General features: G+C 43.2%; 1 protein-coding gene across 1 annotated transcript in view; it reads left to right on the forward strand.

Moving 5' to 3' along the window:
* The window catches only part of LOC137374521 (immunoglobulin superfamily member 3-like), a 63,234-nt gene that overhangs the window by 20,790 nt on the left and 25,042 nt on the right, over window positions 1–17,402 (forward strand). The window contains exons 2-6 of the mRNA XM_068040728.1: window positions 4,052–4,429; window positions 6,465–6,872; window positions 11,493–11,873; window positions 12,438–12,842; window positions 16,453–16,854. Of these exons, the coding sequence (XP_067896829.1) occupies window positions 4,052–4,429; window positions 6,465–6,872; window positions 11,493–11,873; window positions 12,438–12,842; window positions 16,453–16,854 (1,974 nt within the window). The remainder of the gene's footprint in view (window positions 1–4,051; window positions 4,430–6,464; window positions 6,873–11,492; window positions 11,874–12,437; window positions 12,843–16,452; window positions 16,855–17,402) is intronic.

Genomic DNA, 17,402 nt, shown 5'->3' on the forward strand with positions numbered 1-17,402 from the left:
CCTCGAGGCGGCCAATATCCACAGCTTGTACACACTACTGAGTCAGCGGCGCTTGAGATGGCTTGGCCATGTGAGCCGCATGGAAGATGGCAGGATCCCCAAAGACACATTGTACAGCGAGCTCGCCACTGGTATCAGACCCACCGGCCGTCCATGTCTCCGCTTTAAAGACGTCTGCAAATGCGACATGAAATCCTGTGACATTGATCACAAGTCATGGGAGTCAGTTGCCAGCGTTCGCCGGAGCTGGCGGGCAGCCATAAAGACGGGGCTAAAATGTGGCGAGTCGAAGAGACTTAGTAGTTGGCAGGAAAAAAGACAGAGGCGCAAGGGGAGAGCCAACTGTGTAACAGCCCCGACAAACAAATTTCTCTGCAGCACCTGTGGAAGAGCCTGTCACTCTAGAATTGGCCTTTATAGCCACTCCAGGTGCTGCTTCACAAACCACTGACCACCTCCAGGCGCTTACTCATTGTCTCTCGAGATAAGGAGGCCCAAAAGAAAGAAATACAATCATCCTCTATGATTTCAGCTCCACCACTGGGCCACTGCCCAGCACCATCTTCTCCACGAGGGTTAGCACATGCACAAGCCATTTTGTTTTATAAACACTCAATTAGTCTTTTAGTTCATTTTGACCCATGATTTACAAATTGATGACTCACTCAAAAGTTTGTTATACTTAATGGGGTTAGTATATTCGTACCACCGATTACAGATTTAAAATGAATGCAGAAAAATTAAAATGGTTGCAGAAAACGATTACAAATTTAACAGCTTGGGAAAGAAGAGCAAAGACAAAATAATTTTAAAAATTACCTGCTTTGTTTTTTTACAGTAAATGAACACTTCAGAAATATCTAGCAGTAGAATGCTCAAGCATGTCACCAGTAAACTTAGTCATACAATCACTGAAGCTCCTGTTGACTGTGGATAAATTCTTCCGCTGCTCGGTCGGGTTCCTCCTTCCAACGCTCGGTTGGGCTTCCAATACTCAGTTGAGTTTTCTCCCTCCCTTGACTGCAGTGCTGATTTCTCACAACTACAGTAAAGCTCTCTGATGTTTAACCTCTTATACCCCTTTTCAAGGGAAGGGCCTGCGTTACTATATTGGCAGGCAACACCATCCTGTGAAGCTTCTTTTAAAGGCACAGTACCCAATTATATTCTGTGGACTTTGTTTAAACCATCGTTTGAACCCACCCAGAAAGCAGTTCACCTGTCTTTTGCTTTTTCCAGTAAATTTTCATCTTCTGAAGCCCCTTCCAGTCAATCTTCCAGAAAACGATTTTGGGGTGAATTTTATAAGCATCAGGGAACGTGGCGGGGGGGACTGGAAAATCCTTCCGGGAGAGGCCCTCTATGGGCCTCGCGCTGGGAAGGCTCCGTCACATTTTACCAGCTGCTTGGCAGCGGAGCCTTCATTTCAATATTTAAATAATACATGCAAAAACACCTACCTTGTCCCGACGGCAGTTCCACACCGATATTCCAGCCGGTAGCCAGAACCCCCGCACCTTTGGATCTCCATTCGGAGATCCGAGGTGTGACACTGGTGGGGAGGGGGAGGAGTGAAATTTTCGGGGCAGGACGTTTGGGGAGGGAGGCGCAGTGTGGAAAACAGTTTCTATTGGCTGAGGGGATGGTGGGAAGCAATTGAAAGGCGAAGATTTGGGGGTGAAAGGTCAGGGCCGGCAATACAGTTTTGCGGGGGGGAGAGAGAAATTAAAACCTTGCTAGGTCATTGGGGGGGGGGGGGTAAAAGAGGGGCTTTTCTTGTTTTTTTTAATGTGAAAACTGACAAAAAAGTTACATATCCCTTTAAAAATTTAAATGTTTTCGAAGGGCTTGAAGCCCTTTAAAAATGGCGGTGGCGCCGGATGCTGTTGCCGGGGACGGAGCGCCCGCCCCCTCTTCCGTCATCGGGGGCAAGCGTTCTGCCCCCTCCATGCTAATGAGCCGCCGCGTGAAATATCACAGCAGCTCTGCGGTGCATGTCTCGTGTGTGCACCATGCACTTTTAAAGCTCGCCAGTGGCGGGCTGTATTCAAATTCAGCACTTTGTATTTTGCTGGACCCCTGTGCTTCATCTTATCTAATTCGTACCATCTTCCCAATTAACGTCTTCGTTAATTCAATTACCAGTATCTCTCACTTGCCTGCACTATCTCTGTTGTTTTTTCTGATAGCATTTTTTAGTTTCCCAGTTCAGCAAGTTCAGCAGGTTTACTTTAGAAAGACTAAAATTTACACAGGAGATTCTGTTTTCAGTCCTATTGGGTTCATGACAGGGCAAGACCGGTGTTATGGCCAAGCTTTTTGCAGTGAATTCATTTAAAACAAGTTTTTTTTTGTCTTACAATCTGTGCCTGCCCCCTTCCAGTTTGCTGCAGCAGCTGGAATTTATGGGCCAACTTGGCCTGTAAGAGAGAGGAAAGTGTGTCAGTTAGTGTGGTCCAATTTGTTTGGGTGATGTGCATGCCACAGTTGAATAGCTGGCAGTGTGTGCACGCTGTGAGATGTGAATGTGTAGCTTGCAGCAGTGCTAAGTGTGTGAGGGTGAGGTGAGGCTTATGAATGTAAGCTATGAGTCATGGTTGATCGAGAATGTTGGTAGGCAAGTGGGCTGTGGTGAATGGGGCATTGTGTGAGGATAGTGGTGCAGTTGTAAGATATGGCATTTGACCATGCATTCACTGACCTTGATCACTTGTGTGAGGTCATTAAACTGCTTTTGGCACTGCATCCAGGTCCTTGGAGCTAGATGCTGGCATTGACTGCAATGGCTACCTGCTCCCACTGCCTTTTCTATCAGTCTAGAGGGCCACCCAGCCCCTTGCAGAAGAGGATTTCTCTCTCCTGTGCACCTCCCACACCAAGGCCTCCAGCACAGCATTCGAGAACCTTGGGGCACACCTTCTGGCCTGTTGTGCCATTTTTGTATGTTCTTCCTGGTCTTCAAATCTTCTTTAACTAGTTCCAGCCCCTGGTGCAGCCAAAATGCCCCTCCCCTTTAAGAAATGTAAGCTGACTTGAAGTAATGCAGGCTAACATTGAGTAGTGCTAGCCTTGCACAAAGTTGGGTCCCCTGCTGAGGTGTGCAGCCACTCAGGAGCATGTTCAGTGCTGGGCTGCATCTCACAATCATGATAATTAGCTGGCAGCATGAAGTTTGCACATTGAACAGACACATGGTGATCCCCACACCCGATTTCAGGGGGTATCCAATTAAGCCCTGTGCAGCTACAAGCAGAGTTGTCTAGCCACAAACAGAAGATATCCTCCATATTAGCTTGCAGTTTCCACACCTGTTGGTGGTTGAATTTTCTCTGTGTGCTATTTTGCATGTCAGTTAATGCATTCATGTCACTATATATACACTATTTGAATAGTCATCACATGTTTTCAAATAAACAAGCTAAAAACTTTGTTGAAATAATACACAAGTACAATCATAGACTGGTACAGCACAGAAGGAGGCCAATTGGCCTTTTGAGTCTGCGCTGACTCTTCTGAAGAATAATTCAGCTAATCCCACTTCCCTGTTCTTTTCCCATATCCCTGCAATTTTTACTCCATCAGGTATTTATCCATGTTCGTTTTGAAGACTTACCATTGAATCTGTATCCACCACTCTATCAAGTAATACATTCCAAAACCTAACCACTATTGTGCAAGATGGTTTTCCTCATGTCAGTTCTGGTTCTTTGGCCAATCATTTTAAATAATTAAAAAACTATTATTTATTCATTCTAGCTTATGGTTGCATTTTTTGAATTTGTTCACCAACATTACTGCACATGAGGCAAATGTTCAGTGACCAGCTGTAAAAAAAATTGCCTCATAGATCATTCACTATTGTTTGTAACAGAGTTCCATGAGCTGTTTAAAGGGTACACCTGCATTTCTCTATTACATCCCAAATTGAATACTAGATTTATTTTTTCTTTTTCGTTAGGATTAAATTCAGGTAAGTTCTTTCAGAATTTTTTGTCATCACTTAAAGAAAAAAATGAACTAAAATACCTCTTGAATTTATATCTTGATATAGATCCGTGCACTGCTCAAAGACAAGTGAAATTACAAGAAGGGCCCCTAGTCCGGGCTGAGGGGCGCCATGTAACAATTCAATGTGATGTGAGTGGGTACCAGCTGTCTTTAGTGCAGAACTTCGAATGGTCCATCTTCTATCTGGACAAGCCTGAAAGAAAAATCCAGATTATCAGCACAAGGGATGATGGGTTCCCTTATGCCGTGTATGGGGCAAGAGTGCGGAATAATGAGATCTACATAGAGAGGATTAAAGGAGACTCTGTACTGTTACACATTACAAACCTACAGAAAAGCGATGAAGGGGAATATGAGTGTTACACCCCCAACACAGACAGTGCATACTGGGGGTCTTACAATGCACTAATGAACTTGACAGGTGGGTTATTCAAACATTCTTTTCTATTTCTGTTTTCGGGGCTGTACTATACCTGACCATTATCAACTTCATAATTCATACTGAAAGTTAGAGAAAGACTTGCACACAATTAAACACACAGCAGTGTGTAATTGCAATATTAAAAATGCAGCAAAAACATCCCACCAACCCAATCCAAATTTTAACACACCATTATGAATCCTATAATACACAAAGAGATGCACAATTATACACCCTGTTAAACAACTTAGAGCAATACTCCATTATGAAAATTGATTATATACAATGTCATGCACAAGTCCTATTGAGCTCATTACAAAACCTAAGATCATGTAGAAATGCACCATTGTGTAACTCTATTAAATATACTTTTTTTAAAAATCTATTACACATGAAGTAATGCATCATATAAGTTTCCTGTACATGCAGGTTCTTATTTATAGGTAAATATGTTTTCTTTATGATTTGCAGGAAAGAGTGAATAGAATGGGAAACATATTCACTGTCAACCAAATCACTCCACTCTGAAAAACAACATTTCACCATTATTGTCTGCATTTTGTCCCTTAGACAATTTCATGTCTATACAGTGCCTGTCCCTTTAATCTCATGGCTTAATTCTCCTAACAAATCTATTAAGTGATAGTTTGCCAAATGCCCTTTGAAAGTCCATGTGCACAACATCAACCCTCTTACCCATCAATACTCTTATCCACTCACTCAGTTAATCAAGTTAGTCAAACGTGATTGGTCTTTAACAAATCCATACTGGCTTTCATTTACTCATATTTTTCCAAATTCCAATTAATTTTGTCCTGGATTAATGCCTCTAAAAGTTTCCTGACCACCAACATTAGGCTGACTGGCTTGTAATTGTAGTGGTTATCCCTCTTCCCTCTTTTGAACAGGGGTGTAGCATTTGTAATTCACCAGTTCTCTGGCACTACTCCCATATCTGTGGAGCCGTGGAAGATGTGGCCAGAGCCCTTGCAATTTCTTTCATTATTTCCCTCCTGTCTCCTATCAGATAGGTGACTTACAGAATCCACCCACTCTGCCCCTCCCCCAAAATCAATAGTGGATACACTTGGTTTCCTTGGTGCCTTATGAGGTGGAACTTCCATGAGATTTTCCAATTAATGCCAAATGACTTTTAAAAATTCCAGTTATATTCTGTGGGTTTGACTTTGCTGGGAACGGCACTGACATTATTCAAAATGACGGCAGTTAGAACCTTTATCAAACATCTAGTTGCCCTGCGAAGATGGTGGGTGGCCTTCTTGAACCTCTGGGTAGTAGTTTGGATACAGCCGAGCCGCTTACCAGGCTAGTTTAGAGAGCAGTTAAGAGACAACCACATTACTGTGGAACTGGAGTCACATATAGGTAAAACCAGTTAAGAAAGGCATATTTCCTTCCCTAAAGGCCATAAGTGAATCAGTTGAGTCAGCAATGTTGCCAGACTATGCAAGCTTCAGGTGCTTTCAAGCCCTAGCTAATTCTTGCCCTACATCCATACACCTACACTTTCCAGCGGGGATCACTAGTTATTTAGGAGCAGCATCCCATTTTGACTATTCCCATTCTAACCAAAGGTTGCTGAGGACAACTTGGCTATGACCATCCTGGTGTGTACAGTGAAATACCATACAATAGCGTATTCCAATCCATTGAATGATCGAGAATGCCCAGGAAGAAAAGTATTTTAATATATTATGCTACCTATAACTGTTCTGCTTGAAAATCTCTAATCGCCTCTATCTGATATGGATTTGTATACAAGCCCACATGATGTATGGCTAGGAGACCTGTAATTCACCATGGCAACTAGGCCCCATGATGTATTAGATTTTTCATTTATTTTTGCATGTTATTCAAAATGCCACACTGTGGAAGTGCTGAATGTCTGATGATATGTATTGAGTTAAGTTACCTTTAAGACAAGTAAGATTGTGGAAGTATTGCATTCTTGTTGCAACCTTTGATTATCCATTCTGGATTCTGCAAGTCATGCTGAAAACATATCTTCTTACAGTCATTTCAGACACGCTCAGTGCAACATCAGTACCCCGGACCCTGGATAAAGTAGAAGGTGACTCCCTGGAACTGCTCTGTGAGGTATCCAAACAAACATCACAGCACACACACGTGGCTGTCACATGGTACCTACAGAAGGGAGATCAGAATCTTGAGGTCATCTCTCTGACACGAGATTTTATTCTACGTCCTGGGAAATCATATAAGCAGAGACAGGAATCAGGAGATGTACGACTGGACAAGATTGGAGTCAATTTATTCAAACTAACCATCTATAAACTGCAGATGTCAGACCAGGGGAACTTTTACTGTGAAGGCACAGAGTGGATTCAAGACTTAGACAAATCCTGGCATGACCTGACTAATAAACGTACTGAAAATACCACAGTGAATGTTAAAAGTATAGGTAAGGCTGATAGGCATAGAAATGTATCTTCTTTATACAGCTGCAGTTTCGTAATGTGACTGCTACATCCATTGTGGTAAGAAAATCATGTGCAGCACAAGCCTGAATTTCCAATATGCATTTCAGCAATGTGAGGTGATGTTGAGAAAGGCTATTTGGCTGGCAAATGCATGTTCACTATCTGCATTTACTGTACATATATTTATTCAAGGTTTATCACTAAAACGAAATATAGACACAAGGGAAAAGATTCTGCAATCGGGTGTAAGCTTGAGCCAAAGTCAGGTCATGCGAGTAAAGCACCCTTCTTGTAATTCTGTGCATGATCCGCATAATGGAGGTGAGTTTCTGGCATTGCAAATGCCCGTTTTTGAGAATTGGCCCATTGCTGGCCAAGAAATCAAGTGCTGCTGCAGAATTGAAGGGCCGCAACAGCTTGAAGGAGCACCCTTTCAGTTTGTTAACTTTTCAAGGTAGCACGTTTCTTTGGACGTTTCTTTGGAAGAAATGTAGCAGCACACACAGATGCCCAACATTTTAGATGGGGTTATATGCAGCCGCTGATTCTGTCTGGGACGGAATGACACAGCACCCCAGGTGAACAGCACAGTGCAAACTATGTGAGATTGGTATGGCAGAAATGGAGCATTGTTGTCATCGATGTATCAGATAAATGTCCCAGCTTGTTTTGATACCCACAGTCTAGACAGATATTCAGAATAGATATTCTTTCAATTCCTGTGCCTGCTGATTTTGGGTGAATCTGAGGTAAATTTAAGTGATGAATTGTTCCACTAGCTCCAGTTTTGTCCACCAGCAGATGTTGAATATGTCCATCCAAATATGGTTGTGCTTATTCAAATCGCATGTTAATGGTGGTAAAACATCATATGACATATTTCTTGTCATTAACATCATAATTAAGGAAAGGTGTAGGGTGGCTGGTGCTGCTATGGAGAGGGAGGGAGATTTAACATTTAGATTCTCTCCAGGGCGTGGGGTAATTGATTATATCCTCAGCCAACAAATTTAAACATGAAAAAGCATATATTTTGTCTTCAGCCACTTCAAAGGAAGTAGGCTTTACTTCATTGTTTTCCACCTTTCCTCAGTAGCTGGATCCCTGATGCAGATGGAAGTCCATTGTGAATTTCCCTAAATTATTTACATGAGGCTGACCCTAGAAAATCAGGGACTAGCGCAGGCTGAGGGTAGTGGTGGTAGTTTCCCCCAACTGGCTTTATGGTGGGATTCTATCAGTCAGAAAATTCCACTTGCATCTGGTGCCCAATAGAGGGGATAAGATATTCAATTCAGATACAAGCATCTTCTGGGATTTGTTTGTAAACTTTTTGTTTGATTGGCAGCCTTTTTTCAGCTTAAGAGGTAGATATTTAAATTTCCTTTGCCCAAGTCAAATTTTGAAAGGTTATTTCTCAGCCTTTTTTTTTCAAATTGTGTAATCCATTCGAGGCATCCAATAGGTTGGTTGGAGAGGCTCCATGAAGAGTAAAGAAGAACATTGTAAACATTACTATTCAGCAACCTTGAGTGGAATGTAATACTTTTCCCCCATGGCAGGTTTGGAGGCACGGAGAGTATAAAAACATGTGGTATGGAGGCAGGGGCGGGAAGGCCTATGAACGGCCTTCCCGCTCCGCCGCCTATTGCGTCCTTAACTGGGTAATTAACCCCTAATTAAGGACCTCTTCCCACCGTAGCCACAAGTACTCCTGCAGTGGGTATCCCTGTTGTATGGAAAGCGTGGCATGAAAGACCATGCGGGCTGCATCTCAGCTGTGGGGGGCGGGGAGCGGGGCAGGGCGGGGGGTGGTGGTGGTCCCTTGCTCAAAGGCACTTAGTGCCTAAACAGGGGACCTGGCATTGGGAAGGGGGGTCCCACTGAGAGCCACACCCCTGCCCCATCTGCCGACCCCCACTCCCCACATGACTCCCACACTGCGAGACTCCTCCCGCCCTGACCTACCTTGTGCCTGGTTCCAGCACCGCTCCTCGGTGTCTGGCCACTGCAGTTACAGCAGCAGCCACCACCTCTGCAGTGGCGCTGCAGCTGCAGGCCTCTGATTGGCTGGCAGCTCTGCAAGGCTGGGACTTCCAGCGACAGGGTCCTAAATCATATCGAAGGCCTGCCACTGTCCAGTTAAGTGCATAATCGGTAGTAAATACAGCGGGCCTTCTGTTCAAGGGTCAACACGAGTATCTCATCGTCAGTTTCCCACGACATCAAGACCCCCACCGCCAACACAAAATTCCACCCCTTGTGTCTGATTCAGTTAACATTACACTTCAGTGTAGCAGATGTAAGTTCTTGTTACTTAAAGTCTTCCAAGGAGGTATAATTAAGCTGATAGCTATGATAACTGTATGTCATTACAGTTGTTTAATAAATCAGTTTATTCCTTGTGCCATGGTCCAGTGGATTGTTCTGCTATATCACAAAATTGAGAAATAGCACATGAGGCACGAGGTAAAACTACTGAACCAAAATATAATATTGAGGATTTTCTGTCCTATCATTGGGTTTATTATAAGATACCTAAATATTGAGTAAGTAAAGGCACACTTCGAATTATATGGGACAAAGGCTCACTCACAGGAGAAGTCTGAGATGCTGAACCTGAGAAAGTATCTTTATTAAAAACCCAACATAACATCTGTCACCAGTTAGAATGTCATGAGCAACATACCACACATCTGGAGGCAATGCCTAAAGCAGTTTACGAACTTTAACAAGTCAGCCAAGGTGGGAGAACCCACTGCTACCTTCCATTAATTCAGTGTACTAAGCATCCATGACATTTATAATTATATACCCTTCACAGTATTTTAAATACTTTCAGTACTAACTATCAACATACAATATACCACAAGGTACACTTAGCAATACCATATCTGGACCTCTCAATTATTTAAAAGAAGGATGCTTTCTTTCTGAGCATTAAGAATTGGTGCATTTGTTGACAATTATGCTAAACAGTATGCTGCAGATGAAGGCTTGGGTAGAGAAGTCTATCCACCAATGTGAAGCTTTGCATAATGGTTTATAATAACACAGTCCTTCATGGAGTGTGTGCCATTCCAGAAATGCCTGCCATTGAGCCTTCATAAGGATAGTAGTGCTTCTCCCACAGATGTTCAGACTGCAGTCAGAATAGCATGGTGTTCCAGGATTGAAGGGATTATCTCATCTAGCCTTGACTGGTATGAGGATCAACTACAGGCAGCCTTAGGGCAGAGCTTTACTGATCTCATTGGTGCCAGTTGATCTATGCAGAACCTGTGTGACAGTTCTCCACCCAAAATTTCAAACAGTTTTATTCAACAAGTGCCCATTTTTCAGATAAAACCAATTGGTTACCTGCAATGGCAGCTAGATCATAGAGTTCCTTCTGTCTGGAATATAACACTGAACTAGGTCAAAAAGCTGAACACATTTGGATTCTGCAGTTCATTTGAACCAAGTCCCATTGTAGCCTTTGATTGTTCAAGTGCAGCAAAAAATGGCCACAAGTAAGGATTTACATGTGCGCAGTTATATTGTATGATCTTGTGGGGACAAATTGCAGCAGCATAAACAGTTATTTTGAAGCCCCCCCCCCCCTTATCTGTGCCTTTGACATATATATATGTTTAAATGTAATCTAAACTTTCCTATTCTTCCCTGCTCTCAGCTGAACTGCTCCTTTGGAAGACAAGCATTGAATGGTTTGCTGGGACTCTGACTATTAGTGGTAGTGACAGGAGATCATCAGAGACAATAATGTACTAGACAGGTTAATTACAGCGAAAACAGTCTCAGATGTATAAACTGAAGCTCTTTTGTTGAAGTTTGAATCACTGAGCTTTTGATGAATATCAGTATTATGTTAATGCATGGAGTGAATCACGGTTCTTAACCTTCAGCAGACTTGAGTTGCTGATGTGATCAGTTTCAGCTTCAATGGCACTCTCCAGTTTACATCAGAGAGTGTGTTACAATGTAAAAACAGCCTTTATGGCATAGGCTACATCATTAAAAGCAAGTGAACTGAGTGCGCTTATTGACTCGCTTTGGATAACTGCCAATACTGAGCTGGTGACAGTTTCTGAATTTTGATATGGAGACATTATAGAAATGTTTTAATTTTTTTCCATCCCATTGCTTCTAATTTGCTTCCATCCCATTTCAATCCCTTAATCTCCCTCCATGTTACATTCCCCCTCCCCAACCATAAGATCATGCTGTTCTGTGCCCTAGGGATCTCTAATCAAATAGGAATGATCATTTGGATTCATTTATATTTAGTAGTAGACTGAAACTGTGTGAAATTTAACCAATCTTGTTTTAAAAGCAAAGCAAGTGAGTATGTTTGGAACACCTTACACATACTAGAAATTGTCTCCGGCATTCTCTCCACTAGAGCAGATTGAGTGCAGATTCAGCAGCCATATTTACATCTAGTTTGCACGTGACCCTGTTTTCTCTACACTACATCAAAGCCACCATTGAAATGGTGGGCTTCCACCAGGTTAAAATTTTGGCAATTTGGTCACTTTATTTTTGGCTTAATCCAATACACTGACTGGCACTGTAATGATATTCATTTTATTTCACTGCAGGTAATCAGTTTCTTGCTCTGATTAAAGCCACTGCAATCGATATTACCGTAGGAGGTTCACTGGAAATAATCTGCACGGTGGAAGCTCAGAATTTCCCAGAACGATTCTTCTCTGTTGCCTGGTTCTTAAACAATAATGAGATAATCCGTATTGGACCAAACGCAGTGCCATCCTTTCATGATGAATATGAAATAAAAGAGAAGCTGGGAAAGGTGATGGTCAGTAAGAAAAATGACAGGGACTACGTTCTGAAAATTTATCAGATTCAAGTGGAGGATGGCGGTACATATCACTGTCAGGTGGAGGAGAGTGAGAAAATTTCATCTGGAGCATTCTCTACCAACAAATCCAAGGAGCTTGCAATCACTGTTCAACGGCCACGTAAGAAACATTCAAATTAATTTTATTCTTTTTTTGATAGTGATTAAGATATTCGGAGCAGTATTGTATTGATCCTGACAAAATACCTGGTCAACCCTGGATAAATTGTAGAAATGTCAGACACAATGGGGTCAGCACTAATCTTTGGCAAAGGACCAAAACGGGCAATAACAAATTGGTGACGAGGTTTACACTCTGCCTTGGCCCTAAGCTCTGGAACTCCCTCCTTAAACCTCTCCACCTCTCTACACCTCTGTCTTCTTTTAAGGTGCTTCTTAAAATCTACGTCTTCGATCAAACTTTTGGGTCATCGTTCCCATTTTCTCCTTATGTGGCTCAGTGTCAAAAATATCAAAGGCTCTTCTTAAGCAACTTGGAATGTTTTACTATGTTAAATGTGCTATATAAATGTAAGTTGTTATTGTTCTGCTGTGTTCACAAACCTCTTGGTCTTCATTATGTTATCTAGCATGTTTGATTAAACCGGGAGCTTATATTTCTCTACCAAACATTCAGTGCCTCAATGTATTTCTCACATTAACACTAGTTTTTGTCATTTCACAGAAGCCAACCTTAACGTGGTAATCCACAGTAATACTACTGAGGTTCTTGAAGGTGATTTTCTTCAGTTTGTCTGTGTTATTCATTCAGTAACTGCAGGCTATGGCCAGCTTTCTATTACCTGGCAGTTCATAAACAAACAGAACCAAAAAAGTGATATCATTGGAATGAACCAAGATGGTGTTCAGGTTACTTATGAGCCCTACCATGAGCGTGCCATTAACAGCGAAGTCAGAATGGCAAGAGTGAAATCAGATTCCTTCACGTTGGGTATTTATAATGTGCTGACTTCAGATCAAGGACAGTATGTTTGCAATGTGATGGAATGGGCAGCAGAGTCTAACGGAAACTGGCAGCTTATTGGAGAGTATGTCAGCAACAATAAGCCAGTGACTATCAAATCCCTTGGTAAGCAATTCAGTATTGAATATCTATGATACTTTACTTCAATTTAAACAATTGCAGAGTTCTCAATTGCACATAGATCGAGTTTTTAACAGGATGGTCCTTATTCTGTTATATAACCAAAAAAAAAAGGACTCGGTGGGGTGTTTATAAGGTAAGGCTTTTTCGATTTCTCTGGTTTTATTGTGATTGGTAAAAACTTTTCGTTCCTTTTTCATTTAACTAAGTTAAGCTTAAGATTAAAAATGGCAGGAGATCTCAGACCCGTGTCATGCTCCTCTTGCTCAATGTGGGAGCTCAGGGACATGGCTGATGTCCCTGACTCCTTCACGTGCAGGAAGTGTGTCCAACTGCAGCTCTTGTTAGACCGCATGACGGCTCTCGAGCTGCGGATGGACTCACTTTGGAGCATGCGCGATGCTGAGGAGGTCGTGGATAGCACGTTTAGTGAATTGGTCACACCGCAGATTAGGATTGCTGAGGGAGAAAGGGAATGGGTGACCAAAAGGCAGAGAAAGAGCAGGAAGGCAGCGCAGGAGTCCCCTGCGGTCATCTCCCTCCAAAACAAGTATACCGTTTTGGATACTGTTGAGGGAGATGGCTCACCAGGGGAAGGCAGCAGTAGCCAGGTCCATGGCACCGTGGCTGGCTCTGCTGTTCAGAAGGGCGGGAAAAAGAGTGGAAGGGCTATAGTCGTAGGGGATTCGATTGTAAGGGGAGTAGATAGGCGGTTCTGTGGTCGAAAACGAGGCTCCCGAATGGTATGTTGCCTCCCAGGTGCACGGGTCAGGGATGTCTCAGATCGGCTGCAGAACATTCTAAAGGGGGAGGGTGAACAGCCAGTTGTCATTGTGCACATAGGCACTAATGATATAGGTAAAAAACGGGATGAGGTCCTACAAGCAGAGTTTAGGGAGTTAGGAGCCAAGTTAAAAAGTAGGACCTCAGAGGTAGTAATCTCAGGATTACTACCAGTGCCACGTGATAGTCAGAGTAAAAATGAAAGAATAGTCAGGATGAATGCGTGGCTTGAGAGATGGTGCAGGAAGGAGGGGTTCAGATTTTTGGGACATTGGGACCGGTTCTGGGGGAGGTGGGACTATTACAAATTGGACGGTCTACACCTGGGCCGGACTGGAACCAATGTCCTTGGAGGTGCTTTTGCTAACGCTGTTGGGGAGGGTTTAAACTAATGTGGCAGGGGGATGGGAACCAATTGAGGTCAGTTGACAGTAAGGAGGTAGTAACAAAAGCCTGTAAGGAACTAGATAATGAAGTCAGTGTGACTAAGGGGAAGAGCAGGCAGGGAGCAGATGATGAATATAAAGGGACTGGTGGTCTGAGGTGCATTTGTTTTAATGCAAGAAGTGTAGTAGGTAAGGCAGATGAATTTAGGGCTTGGATTAGTACCTGGGAGTATGATGTTATTGCTATTACTGAGACTTGGTTGAGGGAAGGGCATGATTGGCAACTAAATATCCCAGGATATCGATGCTTCAGGCGGGATAGAGAGGGAGGTAAAAGGGGTGGAGGAGTTGCATTACTGGTCAAAGAGGATATCACAGCTGTGCTGAAGGAGGGCACTATGGAGGACTCGAGCAGTGAGGCAATATGGACAGAACTCAGAAATAGGAAGGGTGCGGTAACAATGTTGGGGCTGTACTACAGGCCTCCCAACAGCGAGCGTGAGATAGAGGTACAAATATGTAAACAGATTATGGAAAGATGTAGGAGCAACAGGGTGGTGGTGATAGGAGATTTTAATTTTCCCAACATTGACTGGGATTCGCTTAGTGTTAGAGGTCTAGATGGAGCAGAATTTGTAAGGAGCATCCAGGAGGGTTTTCTAGAGCAGTATGTAAATAGTCCAACTCGGGAAGGGGCCATACTGGACCTGGTGTTGGGGAATGAGCCCGGCCAGGTTGTTGAAGTTTCAGTAGGGGACAACTTTGGGAATAGTGATCACAATTCCGTAAGCTTTAAAATACTCATGGACAAAGACGAGAGTGGTCCTAAAGGAAGAGTGCTAAATTGGGGGAAGGCCAACTATACCAAAATTCGGCAGGAGCTGGGAAATGTAGATTGGGAGCAGCTGTTTGAAGGTAAATCCACATGTGATATGTGGGAGGCTTTTAAAGAGAGGTTGATTAGCGTGCAGGAGAGACATGTTCCTGTGAAAATGAGGGATAGAAATGGCAAGATTAGGGAACCATGGATGACAGGTGAAATTGTGAGACTAGCTAAGAGGAAAAAGGAAGCATACATAAGGTCTAGGCGGCTGATGAAAGACGAAGCTTTGAAAGAATATCAGGAATGTAGGACCAATCTGAAACGAGGAATTAAGAGGGCTAAAAGGGGTCATGAAATATCTTTAGCAAACAGGGTTAAGGAAAATCCCAAAGCCTTTTATTCATATATAAGGAGAAAGAGGGTAACTAGAGAAAGGATTGGCCCACTAAAGGACAAAGGAGGAATGTTATGCTTGGACTCAGAGAAAATGGGTGAGATTCTAAACGAGTACTTTGCATCGGTATTCACCGAGGAGAGGGACATGACGGATGTTGAGGTTAGGAACAGATGTTTGATTACTCTAGGTCAAGTCGGCATAAGGAGGGAGGAAGTGTTGGGTATTCTAAAGGGCATTAAGGTGGACAAGTCCCCAGGTCCGGATGGGATCTATCCCAGGTTACTGAGGGAAGCGAGAGAGGAAATAGCTGGGGCCTTAACAGATATCTTTGCAGCATCCTTAAACACGGGTGAGGTCCCGGAGGACTGGAGAATTGCTAATGTTGTCCCCTTGTTTAAGAAGGGTAGCAGGGATAATCCAGGTAATTATAGACCGGTGAGCCTGACGTCAGTGGTAGGGAAGCTGCTGGAGAAGATACTGAGGGATAGGATCTATTCCCATTTGGAAGAAAATGGGCTCATCAGTGATAGGCAACATGGTTTTGTGCAGGGAAGGTCATGTCTTACCAACTTAATAGAATTCTTTGAGGAAGTGACAAAGTTGATTGATGAGGGAAGGGCTGTCGATGTCATATACATGGACTTCAGTAAGGCGTTTGATAAGGTTCCCCATGGCAGGCTGATGGAGAAAGTGAAGGCGCTTGGGGTCCAAGGTGTACTAGCTAGATGGATAAAGAACTGGCTGGGCAACAGGAGACAGAGAGTAGCAGTAGAAGGGAGTTTCTCAAAATGGAGACGTGTGACCAGTGGTGTTCCACAGGGATCCGTGCTGGGACCACTGTTGTTTGTGATATACATTAATGATTTGGAGGAAAGTATAGGTGGACTGATTAGCAAGTTTGCAGACGACACGAAGATTGGTGGAGTAGCAGATAGTGAAGGGGACTGTCAGAGAATACAGCAGAATATAGATAGATTGGAGAGTTGGGCAGAGAAATGGCAGATGGAGTTCAATCAGGGCAAATGCGAGGTGATGCATTTTGGAAGATCCAATTCAAGAGTGAACTATACAGTAAATGGAAAAGTCCTGGGGAAAATTGATGTCCAGAGAGATTTGGGTGTTCAGGTTCACTGTTCCCTGAAGGTGGCAACGCAGGTAAATAGAGTGGTCAAGATATCCATTAATTTTTCTTTTTAATGTTTTCAGAAAGCAGCTTTGCAGTTACAGCAATAACCCGGACACCAGCTGTGAGATACTATGGTACATTTGAACTCCAGTGTTTCATTAAGCCTCCATATCTTCCCTATGTATCACCATCTGTATCCTGGAAATTCCAACCAGCCAATTCTAATGACAGCTACCACCTTGTTACTTTCACCCATGACACCGCGATTAACTGGGGGGACAAGGTGAAGAATTTCAAAGGGAAAATGATTGTGGTGAAAACTGTGTCAAATACTGTCCGTTTGAGAGTCTCCAGAGCCAGCAAGCTGGAAGCTGGGAAGTTTCTATGCAGTGCAGAGTTATGGGGAAGACATCATTCAAACAAATGGGTCATGAAAGCCAGTGCAACTTCAAACATCCTAGAAGTGAAGGTTAGACCCCCAGGTAAGGTTACAAGAAGAGGTGCTTTTAGTATTTACAGTATTAAACCCAGGCTGTTGTGTGCAATATGAGAGATATTAAACTGCCTTCTAAAAAAGGAAAAGCAGAAACTGAAATTGAAATAATGGCTGCAGTTGATAAGCGCACTGTGCAGTGTGGAAGTGTTTCCTGATGACTATAAGGTCCACTTCCAGTTCCAAGAGCGTGCATTCGGAGAGAAGGGTCTCAGTGGTCCGGGATAGGGAAGGGAAAGAAAATTTGGTTGATATCCAGTGATTCCTACTCATTCATGTTATTAGGAAGGGAGTTCCAGGATTTTGACCCAGCGACAGTGAAGGCCAGTGCCTAGGTCGATGCCGGGTGGTCCGTCCTGTTTCATTCCTTTTCCTAGACGTCATGGCAGTTTGATACAACTTAGTGGCTTGCTAGGCCATTTATGAGTCAACCGTGTTGCTGTGGGTCTGGAGTCACATTTAGGCAAGACCAGGCCTGGTCCTTACACCAAGGACAGCAAATTTCCTTCCCTAAAGACCATTGTTTTTACAACAATC

This window comes from Heterodontus francisci, chromosome 10, assembly GCF_036365525.1.
Source record: "Heterodontus francisci isolate sHetFra1 chromosome 10, sHetFra1.hap1, whole genome shotgun sequence".
Taxonomy (NCBI): Eukaryota; Metazoa; Chordata; class Chondrichthyes; order Heterodontiformes; family Heterodontidae; genus Heterodontus; species Heterodontus francisci.